At 50.2% G+C, this 23,938-nt stretch overlaps 1 protein-coding gene across 1 annotated transcript in view; it reads left to right on the top strand.

The window, feature by feature from the left end:
* Positions 1-23,938, top strand: part of ZAN (zonadhesin) — a 49,155-nt gene that overhangs the window by 1,255 nt on the left and 23,962 nt on the right. Inside the window, exons 3-21 of the mRNA XM_037815056.1 lie at positions 315-461; positions 569-840; positions 1,050-1,137; positions 1,896-2,048; positions 4,771-4,935; positions 5,243-5,334; positions 5,575-5,653; positions 5,760-5,888; positions 6,367-6,638; positions 6,938-7,022; positions 7,441-8,421; positions 17,867-18,051; positions 19,998-20,136; positions 20,297-20,416; positions 20,908-21,032; positions 21,244-21,389; positions 21,973-22,128; positions 23,046-23,153; positions 23,270-23,439. Coding sequence (XP_037670984.1) covers positions 315-461; positions 569-840; positions 1,050-1,137; positions 1,896-2,048; positions 4,771-4,935; positions 5,243-5,334; positions 5,575-5,653; positions 5,760-5,888; positions 6,367-6,638; positions 6,938-7,022; positions 7,441-8,421; positions 17,867-18,051; positions 19,998-20,136; positions 20,297-20,416; positions 20,908-21,032; positions 21,244-21,389; positions 21,973-22,128; positions 23,046-23,153; positions 23,270-23,439 — 3,612 coding nt within the window. The remainder of the gene's footprint in view (positions 1-314; positions 462-568; positions 841-1,049; positions 1,138-1,895; positions 2,049-4,770; positions 4,936-5,242; positions 5,335-5,574; positions 5,654-5,759; positions 5,889-6,366; positions 6,639-6,937; positions 7,023-7,440; positions 8,422-17,866; positions 18,052-19,997; positions 20,137-20,296; positions 20,417-20,907; positions 21,033-21,243; positions 21,390-21,972; positions 22,129-23,045; positions 23,154-23,269; positions 23,440-23,938) is intronic.

Here is a 23,938-nt window from a genome sequence, read left to right as displayed (position 1 = left end):
TCAAATGAAAAAAAAAACAAAACAGAAAAATGTCACTACCACCCAGACAGAATCTGCCTGCCCGGCTGAATTCAGCCCCTCAGAGCCCCAGTTTGTGACCCCTGACCTATCATTCTGCTCCCCCCACCCCACCCCTCGCACCCAGCCCTGAATTCCTCCAAAGAGATGACTTATTTCTCTGATTCACTCTCCCAAATCTCTGCTTTGGACCCCAAGTTCCAGGGACCCCACTGGCAATCCTGCCGACCCCAAACCCTCCCCTCTGGCTCTGTCCCTCCCTTCTCCTGCACCTTACAGCGCCCCTTTCCTCCCAGCCGTGCTCACCCAGTGTGATTTTGAGGATGACTACAACCCCCTTTGTGGCTGGACCCAGGGCTCTGGAGATGACGGGAACTGGACTCGAACCAAGGGGTCCACCCCCGATGACATCACCAGGCCGCAGGGCGGGTACCCCAACGGAGGTGAGGGCCTGTGGGGACTCTTGGGTGCAGGGAGGCAGCTGGGCTGTGGTTCGGGGGCTGGAGGGGGCGGCCCTGGGCCTGACCATCCCGGGCCTTGCTTCGCCCAGAGGGCTCCTACCTGCACGTGGACGCGCCCGCCATCCACAGCAGCGGGGTGGTCAGCCTGAGCAGCCCCACCCTCCTGGACTCCGGCCCGCTCTGCGTCCACTTCGCCTACCACATGTTTGGCCGGTCGTGGGGTGCCCGGCTCAAGCTGCTGCTGCTCCACATTGCGGGGGGCAGCCGCCGCCAACTGCTCTGGCAGCAGATGAACACACACAGTGCCTCCTGGATGCCCACCACCGTCACCGTGCCTGCAGGCATTGCCAGCCCCAGCAGGGTGAGGCCGAGGGCACAGCCTGGGATCTCAGATGTGGGGAGGAGGGGGCTGAGGGGTGCTGCAGCCAGGAGGGGGAGCTGGAAGGGGGTGTGTGGGGTGGCATGCCATCTGAATTCAGGAAAGAAACTGGGAGCCAGAGTTCTGCAAAAGGGCAGGAGGCCTGGCCAAGAGGCTCACGGGGATGGGGTCCCTTTTCCTTCCTGCGGCAGCTGATTTTCGAGGCAGTGCGGGGCAGCATGGCATATCTGGACATCTCTCTGGATGCCATCTCTGTCCGTCGGGGCTCCTGCGATCAGGGTGAGCCCCCTCTGTCACCCCTCCTTCCACATCCCTCTTTCTCTCTGCCCCTGCACATCCATTGGGGGGTGGGGATGGTGTGGAAGCAGCTCAGGGACCAAAACCCCAGCTTCTCCCTGGGTTGGGGCTACCTGCTCCCCTCTACCTCCACACCCCCACGCCTTTGACTCCTGAAGCAGTCACACCTAAAGAGAGGTTCTCTTTTAATGGAGAGTTGGGGTGATGCCTGTTCTAGAAGGACCAGTCATCCTGATCTGCTCTGAAAAGTTAGCACTGAAAGTCCTGCACCATCAAAAATCCTCAGTCCTGGGCAAACAGGCATTTGGTCAACCCAGCTGTTACCCCAGATCCATCAATAATTAGCCTTCTAACTGAAGTGAGAGATTCAAGGGGAGGACATTCAAAGGAAGGAAAATCCCAGAAGCTGAGTGAAAGGAACTACACTTGCTGAACACAAGCGCAGAGCTGGATGCCCCACATACATGATCTGATTTTCACCTCGTGACAGCTTGACGAGGTGTGCACTGCTATCTCCAGTTTATAGACGAGAAAACCGAGGCCTAGGCAGCCTGCGTCATCTATCTGCACCCAGAATGCAACCAGTAGGCAAGGGAGCTGTATTTGGCTTGAAAACCCCCCACAGCTCATGACATGATCCAGATTTGAACTCAGAAATCTGACTCCACATTGAAGCATACTTTTCTGAGTTGCCTTCTCTGAGAACAAGCTAAACCCTCCCTTCCTTTCTTTGCCTTCAGTCTGCATGATGCAAACCTGCAGTTTTGATGTTCTAAATGACTTCTGTGGCTGGAGCTGGGTCCCAACTGCCACAGGGGCCAAGTGGATCCAGAAGACAGGGTCATCGGGGCAGTCGCAAGTGGGGCCTGACGACGACTTCTCCACGTCTGGTAGTGAGTAACGGGCAGACGCTGCATCCTTTGATTTCCAGCGACCTCCTCGGGAGTTTCCAATGTTTGCTTTACGACACCACAATAACCTGCACTCGGGACAGTCTGCAGCGGACCCCAGCAACTTCAAACCTCCATTAGTTCCAGTTTCGTGGCAGGAAGTAAAATCCAAGCACGCACCCAGCTTCCATCTCTATCACTCTACTACTTCCACCTGGAAAATCCATCACAGCCTGACCCTCACTTCTTTCCTTTTTTTCATTCATTCATTCATTCATTCATTCAGCAAATACTATGTGGCACTTGAAATGCATCAGGGTACAAAGCAGACAAGGAGCAGTGGGGGGCAAGGGGAGACAGTTACTAAAACAACAAATAAGGAAATTATATCATTATAAGGTGAGCAGAACTATTGAAAAATTAAAAGTTGAACAAGCCAAGGGGATTGGGAATACAGGCGTGGGACGGGTTGCAAGTTTTAAATAGTGTGGTCAGAGAAGGTCTCATTCAGCTCACATGTGAGCCACAGCTTGAAGGAGGCGAGGGAGTGAGGCATGGAAACATCTGGGGTAAGAGCATCCCATGCAAAGGCCCTGAGGCAGCACAGGCCTGGGCGGCTGGAGGAGCAGCAGGGGGCCAATGTGGCTGGGATGGAGCCAGAGACGGGGAGAGGGATGGAGGGGAGCTCAGAGGGGTCAGAGGAGGGGCAGATCAGGAGGGGCCTCGAAGCCACCAGTGGGCTTTTACCCTATGTGAATGGGGAGCCTTTGTGGGATTTTGCACAGAAAAGCGACTTGATATGATTTATATTTAAAAACATCACCTGGTTTTTGTGTTGAGAAGCCACCGAAGGGAACAGGCAAGGGTAGAAGGAGGGAGGATATTTCGGAGGCTTTTGCAGTATTCCAGGTGATTCTCTTTCTTGTCCAGTCCATCCACCTTTATCTCTGGCTTCCTTTCCACCTCTGCCCTGCATCCTTATCAGGGTTTTTCTTTTTCTTTCTATTTTTGACCCCTCCCTCCCTCCTTCCTTCTCTTCAGGTTCCCATTTTCTCTCCCCATTTCCTCTCCCAATCTTCTCTGTCCCACACCCATTTCCAACTTTCGCTGGGTATAGGCCATGACAGACTTTGCGGGTCGAACATTCAGGATCAGGCTCCTTTCCTAATTCATACCTCTTCTTTCTTCTTTCTTCCTTTGTACTTCACTGTCATGGCCAAAGAGGATTTTTGTAGCCAAAGGACTAAAGAAAGCCCCAGACACGTTCTGAGACATGAGCTTTTATTATGGGTTACCTACAGGGTGGGAAGTCGAGTCCCGTTTCCCTGAAATCAGGAGCTTCTCTGAATGGCGGTGGGTTCAGAGCTCAACATGAAGACACTCCGCACTTTGGGGGGCTGTATTAGCTGGTTATAAGGGCGTGATATTCCAGTGGGTATGACAGCATAAGGCCAGCTTGCAACATAGGGAGAGGTTGACTGTAATCAACAGGGAGAGGGGAGGATTATAGATTATCTTGTAGATAACAGTATCTCAGAGAGTCTCGGAGAGGAGGTAGTTTTGGGTCTAGATTACATTTAGCACCTGATTTTTACAAGGAGAGTAGGTCAAACCTTAACTGACCTAGGCCACACAAGCTACTGTGTGCAGTCTGCAAGGCCCTTGGGGAACGCCCTGGGCCCGGGGTTCCCACACTCTCCATTTTCAATCCTTTACCTTCCTTCCACCTTAGTTCCACAGTTTTGTTTCTCCTCTCCTCTACCTGTCCCTCACGCAGCTCCGTGGGCCCTTTCTGTCCACCCCACTCCGTGCTCTCCTTCCTCTGAGGTTTGCTTTCTTGAAAGGCTTTGGGACCCTCACTCTGGGTCGCTGGCTGGTAGGGCGGGCCAGCCCATCTCTGCACCACACAGCACCGGGCACCGCGTCCCACGCCCAGCAGCTTCAGTAAATGTCGCCTTGTTTAAAATATTTTCCTGCCTCCTCCTCCCCTTTCACCTGCTCACTTCCTTATATTTTTCATCTTTCCCTTCCTTTCTTCCCCCTACGTTTTCTCCATGTCCGCATTTCTCCGTCATCATTTTACCACTTCTTTTCTTTTCCCTCGCCTCCTCCTCCCCACTTGCTTACCCTCTTTTCTGTTCTTTCCCTCCCCTGCCGCCCCCTCGCTGCCTCCCCGCCCCACGGCTCGCGCGCCTGGCGGGACCAAGAGGCCGCCGGGCACGTGCGCGCGCCCGCTCCCTACGAGCGCGCGGCCGCTCCAATTTTTCTCCCGGGCTACCATTTACGTCACGGAGCGAGGTCCATGCTGATTGGCTGCCTGCGCTGGCGGCGAGGGGCCTGCGAGGGAGCCAGCCCTTGGGCACCCCACGCGCCCTCCCTCATGCGAGGGTGGGAATCGACTTTCTCCCGTGGGTCAAGAAAAGGAAGAGGGGCTGACTCTAGGGGATCCAAGGAGGCAGAGCCCTAAGGACAAAGGTCTTCTAGCCGCTGCTTCCGAAAGGACCCCCCCCCCCCCACCAGGTTCCCCAGGGCGGCCTCTGCGCCCTCCCCGTGGCGGGCCTCGCACTTGCGGACGGAGCGCGGCCGCGGGTGCCCTGTGGGTGGCTGGCTCCAGGCCGCTGTTGGGGCTCCCCGGGGCCAGGTGCCCCCTGAGGCCCCTCAGCCCTGCTGCCACGCTCCCCCGACGCCAGCCCCCCTCCTCACCGGTCTCTGTCTTCCTCCCCAGAGGGCTCCTACCTGCTCCTGGACCCCAAGGATGCCCGACCGGGGCAGCAGGTCACCCTCCTGAGCCCCGTGAGCCAGTCGCCCGGCTGTCTGAGCCTCACCTTCCACTACACCCTCCGGGCCCGGGCTCCCGGCGCAGGCCTCCTCGTCTTCGCCAAAGCCCTGGGTTAGCGCGGGGGGCGGGGTGGGGGTGGGGGGGGTGGGGGTTCGCGGGGTGACACTGACCTTCTGGGGCTCATCTCCCAAGGTAGAGAGCGGGGAGTGCAATGTGAGGCCATCCCTCGGGGTCCAGGGGATGGGTGAGAGTTTATTCCACAGAGTGAGATCAGGGAGCTTGGAAAAATAAAGGTGCATTTGCATTTGGGAGAATGGACCCCAAGGATTCCGTCTGCTACCCATCCCTCCGAGTAGAGGTTTAACGTCATTTCCCAGTGGCCTTACTGCCGCTTGTCTCTCCGGTTCTTTCCTTTCAGGCAGCATCCGGAGACAGGCTCTCTTCTCAGGAAAACCTGGACCAGGCTGGCAGCCTGTTTCTGTCAAATTTACAGGCCAGGGGCAGATTCAGGTAAAGCGGGGCCAGGGCTCAGGTTTCTTTGCACATGGGAGACACCCCCCACCCAATGTTGAAATGCATGGAGGGTCTGGTGGGCCCTGGAAGCAGGGGTGGGGGTGGTGGTGGTGGGGGGGAGGTAGGGGTGGGGAAGGGTGCGTGGGAGTGTGTGGGGTGTCTCCAAGTGGAGAAGATGGGAGACTTGGGGCTTGGGGCCTTGTGCTCACTCCCGGCCCACTGTCCCTGTCGCTCTAGTTCATGGTGGTGGGCATGTTTGGAGTGACCCCGGAGCCAGCTGTGGCGGTGGATGCCATCGGCATCACTCCCTGTGGAGGTGAGAGCAGGGCCTTCTCCCTGGAGACCCAGAGCTCCCTGATTCGGGGGTGGGGGGCATGGAGAGCGCGGTGGAAATGTCTCACAGCTCCCGTTTTGGTCCCTAGAGACCTTTCCTCAGTGTGACTTTGAGGATGATGCCCGCCCCTTCTGCGACTGGATCCAGGTGTCAGGTGATGGTGGCCGCTGGACCCGGGGAAATAGAAGTATCTCTGCCCAAGCACCCCATAAAGGAGGTGAGGACTTTGAGGGCCCTTCAAGCCCACGGATCACTGAATCTGCTTCCAGCTCTAGGGCGGGATGGAGGAAAGGTTGTGAGGATTTCATAGGTGGGGAGGCTCGGTCAGCAGCTGTGGAGGTGACTGACAGAGGATTCTCACGGCTGTGAGACCCCTGACACTCCCAGAAAAATCCAGGCATCTCCCTCCAATGAGCCCTGGGCTTCCAAACCCATTATCTTATCTTCAGTCAGGATATTTACTAGTGCAGCTGGCAGAGGAAACTGGTTTCTTGGTTCGGTTCTTCCTTTCTCTGTGATCCTGCCTTCTTCAATTCGAAGTCCAAAATGAACAGTGGGAAAAGAAGGAAAAAAAGCTGGAATGTGGGAGTTTGGATGCCTCAGACCCCCATTTGGAAATCATGGAGCTGCTCAAGCAGTTATAGTCGTGACCGCTTGAGGTTTCTCACCCTTGCCTGCTCCTTCCTTTTCTCCAGAGCATCACTACATTCACCTGGAGGCTGATCCGTCTTCCCAGTCTGGGAAGTCCGTTAGGCTGGTGAGCTGGCCGTTCTGCGCCACCGAGGCACTCTGCGTGGAGCTCTCTTACCACATGTTTGGCGTTGGTGAGGGCCCGACACTCCAGCTCCTGCTGGGCAGCCCTGGAGGGGCGGCCTCCAACTCTCTCTGGAGCTGCGTTGGCTCTCAGGGCTCTGGCTGGCTGCACGCCTCTGTCCCCATCCCCGCAGGACATCAGCAGCCCATGCAGGTGAGGTGGCGAGCGTGCGTCCTGCAGGTGTCTGCGGGGGGCAGGGGAAGGGGGCATGGTGTCCGGCATCCTGGGGGACAAGGAGGGCTGAGAAGACGGAGAGCTGGAAAGGGAGCAGGAAGGAGGAGAACTGAGTGTTGAAGGGAAGGAGATCTGGTTCCTGAAAAGTGCAGGGGGCACGGCTGGACTCTTGAGGCCAGAGCAAGCTGTCGTTTTGGCAGAGGACGGACTCCATGCCCGGCAGAGTAGCTGAGCTGCCGGGGGTTCGTTTTCATTTCTCTCTCCCCTGTTTTCTTCAGCTGACGCTTGGGGCCATCACAGGCTCCAGCACCACATTTGACGTTGCCGTGGGCTTCATTTCCATCCGTCCTGGGACCTGCCCAGGTAGCAAAACCCAGGGACCCAGGAGGGAACTGTGTGCCGGGATGACCGTGTCTTGGGTGCCTCCGTGTGAACTGTTTGATGTGATCCTTTCTCGTGCCTGATGTTTCCACTGCTGGCTCTGCTTTCTTGTCTGACTTTGTCTTTCTATATTCTGCCAGCCCCCCAGCCCCCCACGCCCATCCCTTCAGTGATCCTGAAGGCAGGATCCATGCCCTATGGTTTTCTGGAGCTTGGCACAATATCTGGCATTTCTTAGGAGCAAATTAAGGATTTGTTGAGTGAGAGGAGATGAGGGATTGGGTAGAGAGGTGTGAGTAAATTAGGCCTTTGGGTCTACCTGCTCCAATTACATGCAACTGAAGAGGGTGGTGGTATGATTGTGAATAAACTCTAGGGCTTTTACTTTATTTTCTTGCAGAACCAGTGCCCACAGTGCTTCCTGTCACTGAGAAGCTCACTGTCCCCCCAGAGAAGCCCACTGTCCCCACAATGAAGCCCCCTGTCCCCACTGAGAAGTTCATCATCCCCACAACGATACCCACCTTCCCCCCTGAGGAGCCCACTGTCCCCACAGAGGAGCCCACCATCTCCACGGAGGAGCCCACCATCCCCACAACAAAGCCCACCATCCCCACGGAGGAGCCCACTGTCCCCACAGAGGAGCCCACCGTCCCCACAACAAAGCCCACCATCCCCACGGAGGAGCCCACCATCCCCACAGAGGAGCCCACCATCCCCACAACAAAGCCCACCATCTCCACGGAGGAGCCCACTGTCCCCACAACAAAGCCCACCGTCCCCACGGAGGAGCCCACTGTCCCCACAGAGGAGCCCACCATCCCCACAACAAAGCCCACCATCCCCACAAAGGAGCCCACTGTCCCCACAGAGGAGCCCACCATCCCCACAACAAAGCCCACCATCCCCATGGAGGAGCCCACCGTCCCCACTGAGAAGCCCACTGTCCCCACAGAGGAACCCACCATCCCAACAACAAAGCCCACCATCTCCACGGAGGAGCCCACCATCCCCGCGGAGCAGCCCACCGTCCCCACTGAGAAGCCCACCGTCCCCCCCACAGAGCCCACTGTCCCCACAATGAGACCCACTGTCCCCATGGAGGAGCCCACCATACCCACAGTGAAGCCCCCTGTCCCCACTGAGAAGCTCACCATCCCCACAACAAAACCCACCATCCACACTGAGAATCCCATTGTCCCCACCACGAAGCCCACTGTCCGCCCCACCGAGCCCACCATCAGCACTGCAAAGCGCCCCACTCCTCTGACGACCACCCGCAGCCCCACCCTGCAGCCCGCCGGGCCGGCCGCCTGGGCAATTACTCCACCTGCTACCAGTGTCAAGACCACCCCCTTCACCACCACCCGGAGACCTCCAGGTATGAGGGTGAGCCTTGGGCAAGGCCGAACAGGAGAGACGGTGACTAAGAGAGAGAATTAGGGAAGGGCTGCTGCTGGCAGAAAAGTTCAGTCTTAGAGGAGGAGAAATTCTGAGGACCACGCTGGGCAGGAGGGACAGCAGGGCAGGGCGAGGTGGGGATGGTTGGCAGTCAGGCACTTGCCTTGCTTCTTTTTTCTTTCTTTTAAAATTGAGATGCAATTTACATTCCATAAAATTCACCCTTTCAAAATATGTAATTCAGTGGGTTTTTAGTATGTTCGCAAGGTTGTGCAACCATCGTCACTTAAACTTTTTTTTTTAGTTAGAGAAGTTATAGGTCTACAGAAAAATCAGGCAGGAAGTACAGAGCTCCCATATACCCCCCAACTCCCACAGTTTTCATTCTTATTAACACCTTGCATTAGGGTGGTACCTTTGCTACAGCTGATGAAACAATATTATTATTATACTATTAATTTAGTCCATAGTTTATCTCAGGGTTCATGGTTGTACAGTTCTATGGTTTTTAAAAATTTCTATTCTGGTGACATATATACAACATAATGCTTCCCATTCTACCACACTCAAAAGTACAATTTATTGGTAATTACATTCACAGTGTTGTGCTGCTGTTACCACCATCCATTACCAAAAGTTTTCCATCACCTCGAATGGAAGCTCTGTATCAATTCAGCAATAAGTCCCCATCCCCCCCTTCTACTCCAGCCCCTAGTAACCTCTATTCTCGTTTCTGGCTCCGTGAATTTGCAAATTCTTATTCTTTCATCTAAGTGAGCTCATATAATGTTTGTCCTTTTATGTCTAGCTTCTTTCACTCAATGTGATGTCTTCAAGGTTCGTGCATATTGCCACATGCACCAGAACTTCTCTCCTGTTTATGGCTGACTAATATTCCATTGTATGGATAGACCACATTTTGTTTATCTGTGCCTCTGCTGATGGACACTTGGGTTGTCTCCATCTTTTGGCGATTGTGAATTAAGGCTCCAGGAAGATCAGTATGCAAAGATCTGTTCGAGTCGCTGGTTTCAGTCCTTTTGGGTATATACCCAGAATTGGGATTGCTGGACTATATGGGAATTCTATACTTAACTTTCTGAGGAGCCATCAAACTCTTTTCCACAATGGTTGCACCATTTTACATTCCCACCCACAACAGACAAAGGTTCCTATTTCCCCACAACCTCTCCAACTCTTATTATTTTCTGTTTAATAGTAGCCATCCAGTGGGTATGAGATGGTCTCTCACTGTGGTGTTGATTTGCCTTTCCCTAAAGGTTAATGATGCATCATCACTATTTTTACTCAGTTTTATTGAGATGTATTCATGTACCATACAATCATCCATGGCATACAATCCACTGTTCACAGTACCATCATATAGTTGTGCATTCATCACCACAATCGTTTTCATTACTCCAAAAAGAATGAAAATAAGAATAAAAAATAAAAGTAAAAAAATAATAAAAATAAAAGTATGACTTCTGATGTCATACATCCCCCTAGCCCCCCTTCTTTCAGCTTTACTCACAGACAGCTTTGTTCAGTGCACTTACAATATTGTGTTACCATCATACAGTACTATGCCAAATCATTCCATCTCCACCATCCAACCCTATTTTTCATTTAGTTTTTGTCCCCATTTTTCTACTCATCCATCCATACACTGGATAAAGGGAGCGTGAGTCACAAGGTTTTCACAGTCACACCGTCACACCACGTAAGCTACATAGTTATGCAATCATCTTCAAGAATCAAGGCTACTGGGTTACAGTTTGACAGTTTCAGGTGTTTCCTTCTAGCTATTCCAATACACTAAAAACTGAAAAGGGATATCTAGATAGTGTGTAAGAATGCCCTCCAGAGTGACTTCTCGATCCATTTGAGATCTCTCAGCCACTGAAACTTTATTTTGTTTCATTTCGCTTCCCCCTTTTGTTCAAGAAAATGTTCTCAATCCCATGATCCTTGGGATTCATGTCCCACATTGTCAGGGAGATTTCTACCCCTGGCAGTCATGTCCCATGTACTGGGGAGAGTGGTGAGTTCAACTGCAGAGTTGGCATAGAGGGCCACATCTGAGCAACAAAGAGGTTTTCTGGGAAAGACTCTTAGGCACAACCACAAGTAGACTTAGCCTCTCCTTTGCAGTACAAGCTTCATAAGGGCAAGCCCCAAGATCAAGGGCTCGGCCTCCTAAATTGTTAGTTCTCAATGTTATCAGTAATAACCCAGTTATCAGTAATAAGCCAAGTGGGGAAGTCCAACATTTCCACATTTTTCCCCATTTCCTCAGGGAGTCCCTGCAAATATATTTTAATTCTCTGCTCAGATTACTTTGGAATGTATCGGTATTTCACACTAACCTGTACAAACCTACCAGATCTCATTTCTTATTCAAAGTTCCATGTAATTATGGTGTTTGAATAAACTGATTGTACAAGTTAAATTATTTAGTGTGTTGCGGAAAATGTATATTCTGCACCAAATAAATATCTCTTTCCTTGGTCTCACACAGAAGTTGGAGTTTTAAAACACAGTCAATATCGTCCTTTGCCCTTTGGCCTGATTTGCCTCAGTCCTAACCACGGCTTCATTCATATCTCTAAATGAAGTCTGGACTCTTTTTCAGCTTTTTAATTAGTTGCTGTATGCGATAATACTGACATTCATAGCTGCTGAACTCTAGCTCTGAGTTTCAGGTGTCACACAGATAGCCAAAGTTCCAGAGACCGAACAGGTTATACACAAAGAGCTCAGCATCTCAGAATTTGGAGACAGCCATTACAACTCAGGAATAGATGTGACTGCTGTCAGAACTTACAACCCAGGGACCATTAAAATAAGCATTCCTCTGATAAGCTGTGCTCTAAGATTCAATTCTCAGGGTTTACAAACTGTAGTTAGTCTGTATTGGTGAGGCATTATAATGTTTGTCTTTTCATTTCTGGCGTACTTCACTCCATATGCTGTCCACACAATCCATTCATCTCGTTGAGTGTCTCACAACTTCACTCCTTCTCGCAGTTGCTCAATATTCCATTGTATGCATACACCACAGTGCACTATTCTGTTCATCAGTCAATGTACCCTTAGGCCACCTCCACCCTTTGCAAATCATGAATACTACCTCCATAAACATCATTGTGCAAATGTCCGTTCGTGTCCCTGCTCTCAGATCTTCCAAGTATATACCCCATAATGAGGTTGCAGGACCTTATGTAACCACATACTTAGCTTCTTGTGGAACCACCACCCTGTCCTCCGGATAGGCTACACCATTCTACTCCCCCACCAACATAAATAGGTACATCCCTCTCTCCATGTTTTCTCCAGCACTTTTATCCCTGTTGATATTTTTTCCTGCAATTTTATAGAGATATATTCACATACCATACAATCATCCACAGGGCACAATCAATTGTTCACAGTAACGTCATATAGTTGTGCATTCATCACCACAATCAGCACTTGCACATATTAATTACTATGGAAAAAAATTTTTTAAAAGAATAATAAAAAATAGTAAAAAAAACACCATACAATATAATATAATAAGGTCAGACAATGCCACCCCTACCAAGAATCCCATACCCCTCCCTTATATCGCCCCCTCATACACATTTCGCTTTGGTATAATGCCTTTGTTACATTTAGTAGAAGTGTCTTACAATGTTACTGTTAACCATATACGCCACTTTGCTTTGATTATATTTTTTCCCAATACTATCCCTTTTCCAACACCTTCCAAGGTTGACATTCATTTGTTTTCCCACATGTAAAAACATTTTTATATTTGTACATTTAGTCACAATCATTGACCACTCTAGGTTTCGGTAAGCTATACAGTCCCATTCTTTATCATCTATCTTGACTTCTGGTGTCATACATCCCCCTAGCCCTCCTCTTTCCGCTTTACTCACAGACAGCTTTGTTTAATGCACTTACAATATTGTGTTACTATCACACAGTATTATGCTATCCATTTCTGGATCTATACAATCCATCTTGTTGTCCTTTTGTATCTGGCTTATTTCACTCAACGTGATGTCTTCAAGGTTCATGCATATTGCCACGTGCAACAGAACTTCTCTCCTTTTTATGGCTAATATTCTATTTTGTGGATAGACCACATTTTGGTTATCTGTGCCTCTGCTGATGGACACTTGGGTTGCCTCCATCTTTTGGCGATTGTGAATTAAGTCTCTAGGAAGATCAGTATGCAAAGATCTGTTCGAGTCCCTGCTTTCAATCCTTTTGGGTATATACCCAGAATTGGGATTGCTGGACTATATGGGAATTCTATACTTAACTTTCTGAGGAGCCACCGAACTCTCCTTCAGCATCAAATGCCCAGTCTCTACTCTCTTTGTATCTCCTGATAACCTGTTGTTCTCAGCTTTTTAACTTTCAAAGTTTGCTCCTTAATGTTAATTCATATTAGTGAGACCATACAGTATTTGTCCTTCTGTTTCTGGCTAACTTCACTCAACATGACATCCTCAGGGTTCATCCACATTATTATATGTTCTGTGTCTTTGTTCTGTCTTACAGCTGCATAATATTCCATCATGTATATATACCACAGTTTGTTTATCCACTGGTCTGTTGATGGACATTTGGACTGTTTCCATCTCTTGACAATCATGAATAATGCCGCTGTAAACCTCGGTTTACTAATGTCCGTTCATATCTTAGCTTTCAGTTCCTCTGAGTGTATACCTAGTAATGGAATTGCTGTATCTTATGGCAATTCTATACTTAGCTTCCTGCGGAACTGCCACACGGCCTTCCAGGGTGGCTGTGCCATTCTACATTCCCACCAACAGTGAATAAGTGTGCCTCTTTCTCCACATCCTCTCCAGCACTTGTAATTTTCTGTTTTTTTGGGTAATGGCCATTCTGGTAGGTGTGAGATGATATCTCTTTGTGGGTTTGATTTGCATTTCCCTAATAGCCAGTGAGTGCATCATCACTTTTTTTTTTATTTTATTTTGAAATAAACTCAAACCTACAGGGACAGTTGCAAAAACAATACAAACCCCATACATAGAACTCCAGCATACCCCGACCCCCTCCCCCGATACCCCGATCCACCAACTTCAACATCCTGTCACACCACCATTTCTTTCTTGCCCTCCCTCCCTCCCTCCCTATCATCCATCATCTATTGCTCTGTCTTCTGAACATGTGAGAGCTAGCTGCACACATCCTTGAACAAACACTATAATTCATATATACAATTTCCATGAACAAGAACATTCTTTCATGCAATCCCATTAAGCACAGCTAAGAAGTTCAAGAAATTAAACATTGATACAAAGCTTACATTCTATATTTCCTTTTTTTTTCTTATGTCCCAACTGTGTCCCCCTGAGCCTCCTCTCCTCCATCCCCAGATCCCATCCAGGATCATCCTTGGCATTTAAATGTCATTATCTATTTAGACTGTGTGCCGGTTTGAATGTATTGTGTCCCCCAAATGCCATTATCTTTGTGGTCTTGTGGGACAGACCTTTTGGTGCTGGTTAGATTTGCTTGGAATTGCCCCACCCAGCTGTGGGTGGTGACTTCGGTGAGATACTCCTATGGAGGTGTGACCCACCCATTCAGGGTGGGCCTTGATCAGTGGAGCCATATAAAACATGCTGACTCAGAGAGACTGAACAGAGTGCAGCTGTGAGTGACGTTTTTAAGAGGAGCAAGCTTGCTAGAGAGGAACATCCCGGGAGAAAGCCATTTTGAAACCAGAACTTTGGAGCAGACGCCAGCCATGTGCCTTCCCAGCTAAGAGAGGTTTTCCGGACGCCATTGGCCATCTCCAGTGAAGGTACCTGATTACTGATGTGTTACCTTGGATGTTTTGTGGCCTTAAGACTGTAACTGTGTAGTGAAATAAACCCCCATTTTATAAAAGCCTATCCATCTCTGGTGTTTTGCATTCCGGCAGCATTAGCAAACTAGAACAGACTGTCTTTTTTTTTTTTTTCAATTGTGGAAATATATATACAGCCTAAATCTTCCCATTCCAACCCCTCCCTAGCATTCCATTAGTGGGATTAATCACATTTAGAATGTTGCAATGCCATCACCTTCCCACCATCCATTACTAGAATTTTCTCTTCACCCCAAACAGAAACCCTACACTCATTTCTTAACTCCCCATTGCCCCTTCCCCCACTTCTCGTAACCCATACTCTACTTTCCATCTCTATGGTCATATTCTCTGATACTTTCTTTGTGTTTACCATGGGGCTTAAATTTAACATCTTAAATCTATAACAATCTTGTTTTTCTTTGATACCAACTTAACTTCAATAGGACACATAAACTATGTTCCTATACTCCATCATTCCCCCACTTTTATGTAGTTCTTGTCAAAAATTACATACTTTACATTGAGTCCAAAACCACTGATTTATCATTACAGTTTATGTATTTTAGATCCTGTAGGAAGTAAATAGTGGAGTTACAAATAAAAAATACAGTAGTATTGGTATTTATATTTATCATGTGATCTTTACTGGAAATCTTTATTTCTTCATGTGGTTTCAGTCAGTTGTTTAGTGTCCCTTCCTTTCAGCCTGCTCAATTCCCTTTAGCATTTCTTATAGGACTGATCTACTGGTGATGAAGTCCCTCAGCTTTTGATTATCCGGGAATGTTTTCATCTCCCCTTCACTTTTACCATCCAGTTGTTCATGAATTTTCTAAGTCTCTGATGGTTATTTACTTCTATTTGTATTCCATTGTGGTCAGAGAATGTGCTTTGAATAAATTCATTTTTTTTTTTTAATTTATTGACGCTTGTTGTATGTCCCAGCCTATGGTCTATTCTGGAGAAAGATCCATGATCACTAGAGAAGAATGTGTGTCCTGGTGATTTGGGATGTAATGTTCTATATGTGTCTGTTAAATTTCTCTCTCTCTCTCTCTCTTTTCTTTGTTTCCCTGTCAGTAGGGCTCCCTTTAGTATCTGAAGTAGGGCAGGTCTTTTATTAGGAAAATCTCTCAGCATTGTTTGTCTGTGAAAAATTTAAGCTCTCCCTCAAATTTGAAGGAGAGTTTTGCTGGATAAAGTATTCTTGGTTGGAAATTATTCTCTCTCAGAATTTTAAATATGTCATACCACTGCCTTCTCCCCTCCGTGGTGGCCGCTGAGTAGTCACTACTTAGTCTTATGTTGTTTCGTTTGTATGTGGTGAATTGCTTTTCTCTTGCTGCTTTCAGAACTTGCTCCTTCTCTTCAGGATTTGACAGTCTGATCAGAATATGTCTTGGAGTGGGTTTATTTGTATTTATTTGGAGTTCGCTGGGCATTTATGCTTTGTGTATTTATATTGTGTAGAAGGTTTGGGAAGTTTTCCCCAACAATTTCTTTGAATACTCTTTCTAAACCTTTACCCTTCTCTTCACCTTCTGGGACACCAATGAGTCTTAAATTTGGACGTTTTATTTTATCTATCATATCCCTGAGATCTGTCTCGATTTTTTCAATTTTTTCCCCATTCTTTCTTTTGTTCTTTCATTTTCCATTCTGTGGTCCTCGAGGACGCTGACTCATTGTTCAGCTTCCTCTAATCTTGTCTTATGAGTATCCAGAATCTTTTTAATTTGGTCAACAGTTTCTTTTATTTCTATAAGATCATCTATTTTTTAATTTACTCTTGTAAGTTCTCCTTTATGCTCTTCTAGGGTCTTCTTCATGTCCTTTATAGCCTGGGCCATGCTCTCATTGTTTGTCTTTAGTTCTTTGATTAATTGCTCCAAGTACTGAGTCTCTTCTGATCTTTTGATATGGGTGTTTGGGTTTGAGTTCTTCATATCATCTGGTTTTATCATATGCTTTAAAATTTTCTGTTATTTTTGGCCTCTTGGCATTTGCTTTACTTGATAGGGTTCTTTCAGAATATGAAAAACACCGATCTCTAATTTGTCAGATCTACAGCTTGGTGGCGTACGCTTTCTCTAACTAACCAGCAGATGGAATCCGCGAGTCACCTTTTCCCCTCAAGTCAGTTCTCCCCAACTTTGTCTTTGTGGTGTGTGGGGGTCTGATTCTTGTGGGGTTCAATTGGTGCACCAAGTTTGGGTGTATTGTTGGTGCTGTCCGCCCTGAATGAGGGACATGTGTCTAAGTGGTTAGGGAGGCAGGACAGCTTTAATAATCAAACCTCCCAGGTGTTCCTGGAGATTTAAGGCTGTTGCAAGAGTCTAAGCCTTCATTTCAGTCTCGCCACAGATTGTCTCTGCCACTGACCCACAAGTCCTTGGTATTGGCGTAGGTTCCCTGGGATTTCTGAGCAGGTCCCCCTTCTCAGCCGTGCTCTTCCAGGACCTCTGCTGAGGGAAGGCTGTGCCACATCACAAGTGAGTGCCAGTCCCAGCCTGCTGTAAAGATGGCGGAATGGGGCGTGTTAATTTCCCCCCTTTCACACAGCTCCGCCTTCCCAGCTCTGGGACAATTATCTGTGGGTGCGCTAAAGGCCACTGTCCATGGTCAATATTGTGGGGTGTGCATGGTGCTGTGGGAAACACTCCCTGTCACACTGGGACCTTGGCACGGCCCTGGGCAGGAGTGTCCCCAGCCCGCCGGAAAGATGGCTGCAAGGGGCGCAGTTTCTTTCTCCTTTTGGCTCCCCTCTGCCCTCCTGGCTCCGAGACACTTAGCAGTGGGTGTGGGAAGGGCTATCTTCCACGCCAGATATTGAGGTGTTGGCACAGCCCGTTCCTGCTGCCCTTCACTGTGCGGTTCTCGCTGCCATATCAACATCTGCTCCCAGGTTTTTTTTGTTTTGTTTTTTTAAAGAACTAGTCCATCTCCAAACGCCAACCCATGGTTTCCCCACACCGCAGCACAGCTTCTGGACTTTCAGCCGGCTCACTCACTCATTTCAGAATGCAGACTACCAGTTTCACCAAGTGCACGGTCCCTGTGGATTTAGCAGACCTTGTCTGGCTGGTGCATCGCTGGAACTGGTGTTCTGGGTCACTTTCTGGCTTTTATCTAGTATTTTTCATGGAGGTGTTTTTTTGCCCTGTCTCATCTAGCTGCCATCTTAGGTTCTCCTGCATCATCACTTTTTAATTCCAGAACATATTCATCAGCAAACAGAACCCCACACTCCTTGGCCTTCACACCCTATTCTCCCCTCCTCCCGGCCCCTGGAAATCACTAATCTACTTTCTGTCTCTATGGATCTGCTTATCCCAGACATTTCATATACAAACAGCATCATCCAATAATGTTTTTGAGGTTCACCCATATTGTAGCATGTTTCGGTGTTCCATTCCTTTTTATAGCTGAGTATCATGGGCCTGTTTCTTAAAGAACTTGAGTTTGGGGGTACAGGGGAAATAGGAAAGCTCCCTGAGAAAAGCTGTGGAGAGGAGGCTTGATGGAGGCTATGTTTTCCCCTTAGTGAACTGTCCCCCAAAGTCCCACTACGAATCCTGCGCCTGCCATGTCTCCTGCCAGAACCCCAGGCCCAGCTGCAAGGCCCCTTGCAAGCCGGGCTGCGTCTGTGACGTTGGCTTTTTGCTTAATGGCTACGTCTGCATCAAAGCCTCTCTCTGCAGCTGCTACTACAACACCACGTTCTACAAGGTAAGACCTCCGGGATTCCTGGATCCCCCCATGGGAGACTGCTCACAGAACCCTTGGGTTCTGGCTCCATCTGCTTCCCAGGTGAGCTGAACTTGGATCACTGGGTCATTCTCTAGGGGATCAATTCAAAAGCAGCAGCTCCCCAGGGTTGAAGTCATCCAGGCAGCATATGGTTTTTGAGGACCATCTCCGTGCAGACCACACATATTTGTGAAGCACCACCTTTGGCCTGGTGTGACGGGAGGTTGGGAAGAGGATCCCACCATCCTGTGGTCCTGTGTTGAGTGCTCCTTCCAGTCTTGACATCTTTCCTGCTTCTCTGCCATGTAAAGGCAGCCTCGAGGACACACCTTTTGGGCTGTGCAGCCTTGTGGTGTTGGGCCCTCCTAGCCATCCTAAGGAAGGCTGGGGTCCCCGCAAGTACAGAGAGCACTGGACGCTGGGTAGAGCATCAGGCGTGTTCTTGGACAGAACCCAGCATCCCAAAGACTTGGAATTTTCTTCCAATGGAGCTTGCACATTCTGCTAGGTCAAAAAGAGAGAACGAATTGGTGGTCTCCTGGAGAGGTTCAGCCAGGGTAGACACTCTGGAGGGACCCCAGGCTCTGGACCAGCACTGTGCAGCGGAGAGAGCAGGCGAGCCACACGCTTTTTACATTTCCTAGTAGCCACCTTCAGGAGGCAAAAAGAAACAGGTTAAATTGATTGTAATAATCTACTTAATGCCAAATGGAATCAAACATTTGATCACTGAAATGTTATTAGAGAGTTCACATTCTTTTTTCTTTTTTAAAAGTAAATCTTCAAAATCCAGTGTATATTTTGTGCTTGCAGCCTAGCTCCATTTGGACTGGCCACATTTCAAGAGCTCAGTAGCCACACGTGGCTGGTGGCCACAGGTCTAGTCAGGCAGATGCAAGGTTGACTTCAGGCTCCAACGCTCGCTTGCTGGGTGGACCTTGGGCAAGTTTTTTTAACCTCCCTAAATTGGTCCTGGATCTAATAAAATGTGCACAATAAGATTTTCTACCTCGTAAAATTATTGTGATGAAATCAGACCTTGATACCTGCCAATTATTAATAAATATTAAGTATTAGCAATTCATGATAAATCTCAAAGGCAACCTAATTATTACAAGTGCATTCAGCTATTTATTAGCATGCAGTTCTTCTTCTCCCTCTCAGGCCATTCTCCCGATTCAGAGCTCCTGCTTTTCTCTTTTGGGGCTACCTCCTCCCCCAGCTCCTTTAGGCTCCCGGGTCTCCCCAGGTCAGTGTCAGAGTTGCCTTCAGCCAGAGCTTGGGTTCAAAGACCTGTCACAGCCATCAGCCTCAAGCTTCTCTTCCATCTGCCCAGGGCAGCCTGTATTAACTTATTACATATTCATTTATGCATCCAACAAACCTTGGTGGAGGATGCCCCACCCTCCTGGCCTTGGGGCTGTCGTGCATAGGGCAGGGGTCCATTACATGGGGCGTCCTGGGTCTTGCTTTGTTCTTTCATGCAGCAAGTCTCGGTTGGATGAGCACCCTCTCCCGGGCCCTGAGGTGGTGAGCAGAAGCAGACCTTGTCCCCGATGCAGGGCACTTAAAGGGTCAAACAGTCACCCCAAATAAACAGAAAAGTGCAACTGTGGCATGGCATCTCCAGGAACGGTCCCCAGAGCATGTCAGGGAGGTCTGGGAAGGTTCCCTGAGAAAGTGACCCTGGAGCTGTGCTGGCTGTGTAGGAATGACAGGAACAGGGAGGGGGGCGTGTTCCCAGATGTGAGGAGCACTCCCGGATGTGAGGAGCACAGGTGCAGAAGTCCTGGGGTGGGAGGGGAGATCCAGTGGGCAGTGGGGCCAGGAAGCCTTTGGGCAAGGTGGGGTCTGTGCGGTATGGAGGAGAAGGGGAAGGGGCTCCACAAGCTACAGCTTTGTGACTGTGGGTCCCTTGCTCTCAGTCTGGGGAAGAGTGGCTCAACGGCGACTGCACCAAGCGTTGCTACTGCGTGGGTAATCGGGTGAAGTGCCAGGAGTTTCGGTGCAAGTCAAACGAAGTGTGCCAGGAGCAGAATGGCCAGTTCAGATGCTACCCCCAGGGTAAGACCCTCCCCTCCTGTGGCCCATGCCTGCAGGCCCATCAGAGGGAGTGGGGCACCAGCACCCCAATCTTTCCTTGACCAGAGGAGTGGGGAAGTGCCACTGGGTGGGTGAGGTGGGCCATGGCACCAGCTTCATGCAATCCCGGTCTTCCCCTCAGTGGGCGCTGCCACCTGCTTGGTCTATGGGAACCTTCATTATCTCACCTTTGATGGGAAGCCCTTGACCATCATAGGCAAATGCACATACATCTTGGTCCAACCCTGGGACAATTCCACAGGTAGGGTCCTGGAGATGCCCACCCCAGCCTGGGAGGTGGTCTGAGGTTAAAAGTGCTGGGCCTTGGGCGGAGTGGGTGGCAGTAATGGGCAGGGAGCCAGCAGGGGTGAGAGAAGGGGCAAGAGGGGAGCAAGGCCTCCTAGAGGGAAGGACTGAGAGCTGCACCCCAAAAGCAGGAGCTTTCTCAGGACCCGACTGACAACCTGAATGAAGGCAGATTAACCTACTTCTCTTTGTCAGTTGCCTCCTTGGCAAAACTTTATCCAGGGCCCACTGTGCCCTCAAGGCCATCACAGTCCCTGGAGGGGAGTTGGTGAATACTTGGTGCGCAGCTCCAGACTGTCCTGGAAGTGGGGAGGCGGCCACGCTGCCACGCGCGTCTGCCTCCTGCCTCCCCTCTTTGACCGCAGGGTCCAGCTCTGGGGCCCTTTATCCCCGCAGTAGATGCTCAGAACTGTTTGTTGAGTGACCTCCATCTCTCTCCCCACCCAGTCCCCTACTTCAGGGTGACCACAAAGATGGAGGAACGAGGCCGGGAAGGCATCTCCTGCCTGAGCAAAGTCTACGTGACCCTGTCCAAGACCACCATCACCCTGCTCAAAGGCAGGCACACGCTGGTGAGCCCCCTACCTCCCCCTCCTCGCCCGGGCCCCCGGGCCTGTGTGGCCTGCTCCCCTGCCCTCTGAGGGGGGCCTCCAATACAGGTAGCACTGACAGAAGCCCCACTGGGAGAGGGTTGCCCTACTGCAGCAGCAGAATGTGTTGGGGGGTTCTCCTTGACCCCCAGGCCTGTGTCTCTCTGTCTTCTCCCCCTGCCTTTCCCTCCAGGTTGGGGGTCAGCAAGTCACCCTCCCAGCCATGCCTTTTCAAGGTGTCTTCCTGTTTCTGAGTGGGCGATTTGTGGCGTTGCAGACAGCATTTGGTTTGCAGATGCGATGGGATGGTGACCAGCAGCTGTTCATCTCTGTGCCTGGGTGAGGGGGTGACACCGTGAGGCACCTGCCACTTCTCCTGCCTTGCCCTTCTCCTGCGATCCCCTCTTCCCTTCTCCTTCCTTCCATCTACACAGGCCCGACCTCTCCGTCATTTATAGACCTTCTGATGGGTAGGAAGCACTGAGCCCAAGGCAGGGGACAGGGATGTACATGCGATGCTTTGGGAATGTTCTAGAAGGAGTCACTAATGGGCCCTGGGAGCTTTCAAAAGAGATGCCTCTTTGATCTGGGTCATCAAAGAAGAGTAGCTCCCCAGATAGACAAACAAGGGAAAGAAAGACTTTATGGAATATTGAACAGCAAACACAAGACAAACCTAGCAGCAAGAGGTTCACTCCCAGTGGGAGATGGGGTGTGAGCAGAAGCAGATGAGCGGAGGCTGTGAAGTTGGCTCTAGGATGAGGGCTCTGAGGTCCTCGTGGCCATGGAACCCTTGTCCAGAGGTATCTCCAATCCCCCACCCCCTGTCATGGCTCCCCCAGCTTGGCCCTTCTCTGCTCGTGGTCCCTCAGTCACGGGCACCTTCTCTCCATGAACCTGCCTCCCTTCTCTGTCCCCAAAGCACCTACTTTAGAAAACTCTCCGGTATCTGTGGAAACTTTGATGGTGACATGAACAATGATAACCAGAGGCCAGATGGCCTTCCAGCAAAAGATGAGAAGGAGCTGGGGGACAGCTGGCAGACAAATGAGGGCGAGGACAAGGATGAGGACACACAGTGAGTGGGGGCTGCCCCATCTCCCTCTCTGCTCTCCTGCTCCTTCGCCCTTCTGAGAGCCATGCCCCCTGTTCTGGTTTGCTAATGCTGCCGTTATGCAAAACACCAGAAATAGATTGGCTTTTATAAAGGGGTTTATTTGGTTACACAGTTACAGTCTTAAGGCCATGAAAGTGTCCAAGCTAGAGCATCAACAGTAGGGTCCCTCCACTGAAGGATGGCCAATGGCGTCCAGAAAACCGCTGTTAGCTCTGAAGGCATGTGGCTGGCATCTGCTTGCTCCCAGGCTGCATTTCAAAATGGTGTCTTCAAAGCGCCAACTTTCAACGGCCATCTTCAAAATTTGTCTCTCAGCTCCAGCGCTTCCTTCTGTCTATGAACTTTCTTATAGGACTCCAGTGATTCAATTAAGACCCACCCTGAATGGGTGGAGTAACCCCTCCATGGAAATCAAAAGTCTCAACCACAGTTGATTGAGTCACATCCCCATGGAAACACTCAATCAAAGGATTCCAACCTAATCAACATGAATGTGTCACCCCCCACAAGATTGCATCAAAGAAAATGGTGTTTTGGGGGATATAATACATCCAAACTGGCACACCCCCGACTCCCGTCATCCCCTTTCTCCCCTCTGCTCTTCTCCTCCCCCCACTTCTGTCACTCTTCTCCCAGCTCTCGTTTCCCCACCGAGTTCACGAGCCATTGCCACCCCCCTCCCCCCATCAGTAGGACTTCAGCAAGTAGCTGAAGACTCCAGGCCTGTCCTCCTCCTGTAGGGTTTGGGGTTCAAACGTTCTCCAGCAGGGGTTGCTGAGAGCCACACCACTGTCTTCAGCCTTGCCGCCCACTGGGCTGGGGGCTTGACCATATGCTGGCCTTGGCCCATAGGGGATTTAGAGATGGGTCTCTTTTAGGTGCCAGAGCAACCAGAGGATGCCCCCGTCTTGTGACGAAGCCTTGCAGGACAGTCTTCCCGGGCCACAGTTGTGTGGCCAACTCATCGACCGCCAAGGACCGTTTGAGTATGAAGGAGGGCAGGAAGGGCTGTGCAGGGCGGCTGGGGACCTGGGACCCTCCAGGTGGGAGCTGAGGGGGTTCGGCCACCCTTGTTCCTGCTAGACTTTGCCTCTCTCCTCAGGAAATGCCTGCCTCACCTCCAGGCCTCTTTCTACTACAAGAGCTGCCTGTTTGACATGTGCAACTTCCAGGGGCTGCAGCAGATCCTGTGTGTCCATATGGCTGCCCTGACTGAGGCCTGCCAGGCCGCTGGCCACATGGTGAAGCCCTGGAGAAGCCCCCAGTTCTGCCGTGAGTTATGCTGAGAAGCAGGACCCCTTTGTGTCAGAGCCAGGCTCAGGCAGAGTCCTGGATTGAGAGCTTCAGCACAAGCTTGGAGAGGGCCAGGTCAAACAGTGAAACCTGGAGAGTTAGAAACATCCACAATTAAATCACAGAGCCTCCTTAGCTGCACGAGGCTCCATGAATGACCCAAGTCTTCAGACCCAGACAGAAAGCACAAGTACCTGGCACGAGGGCACACGTCACTCTCCATTTCCTCGCGGTTTGTGTCTGTAAAGCCGAGCCGTTGAGCCTGTCTTCTCTTGGATCCATCTGCTCCTGCTTTAGGTCCAGGGTCAGGCCTGAGCAACAGCAGCTCGATCAGCTTCCCGGACCCTTGGATCCAGAAAGGGAGAGATCCAGAATGATCCAGAAAAATCCAGATCTTCCAGGGCCCTCCAGGCCTGGGAGTAAACTGCGCCTCCTCGGTTTCGCTTTTCCTGGTCATTCTCTCGTCTCTCTCTCTCTC

Source organism: Choloepus didactylus, chromosome 21, assembly GCF_015220235.1.
Source record: "Choloepus didactylus isolate mChoDid1 chromosome 21, mChoDid1.pri, whole genome shotgun sequence".
NCBI lineage: Eukaryota > Metazoa > Chordata > Mammalia > Pilosa > Megalonychidae > Choloepus > Choloepus didactylus.
The sequence above is the reverse complement of the archived record's forward strand: the minus strand, read 5'-3'. Positions and strand labels throughout refer to the sequence as shown.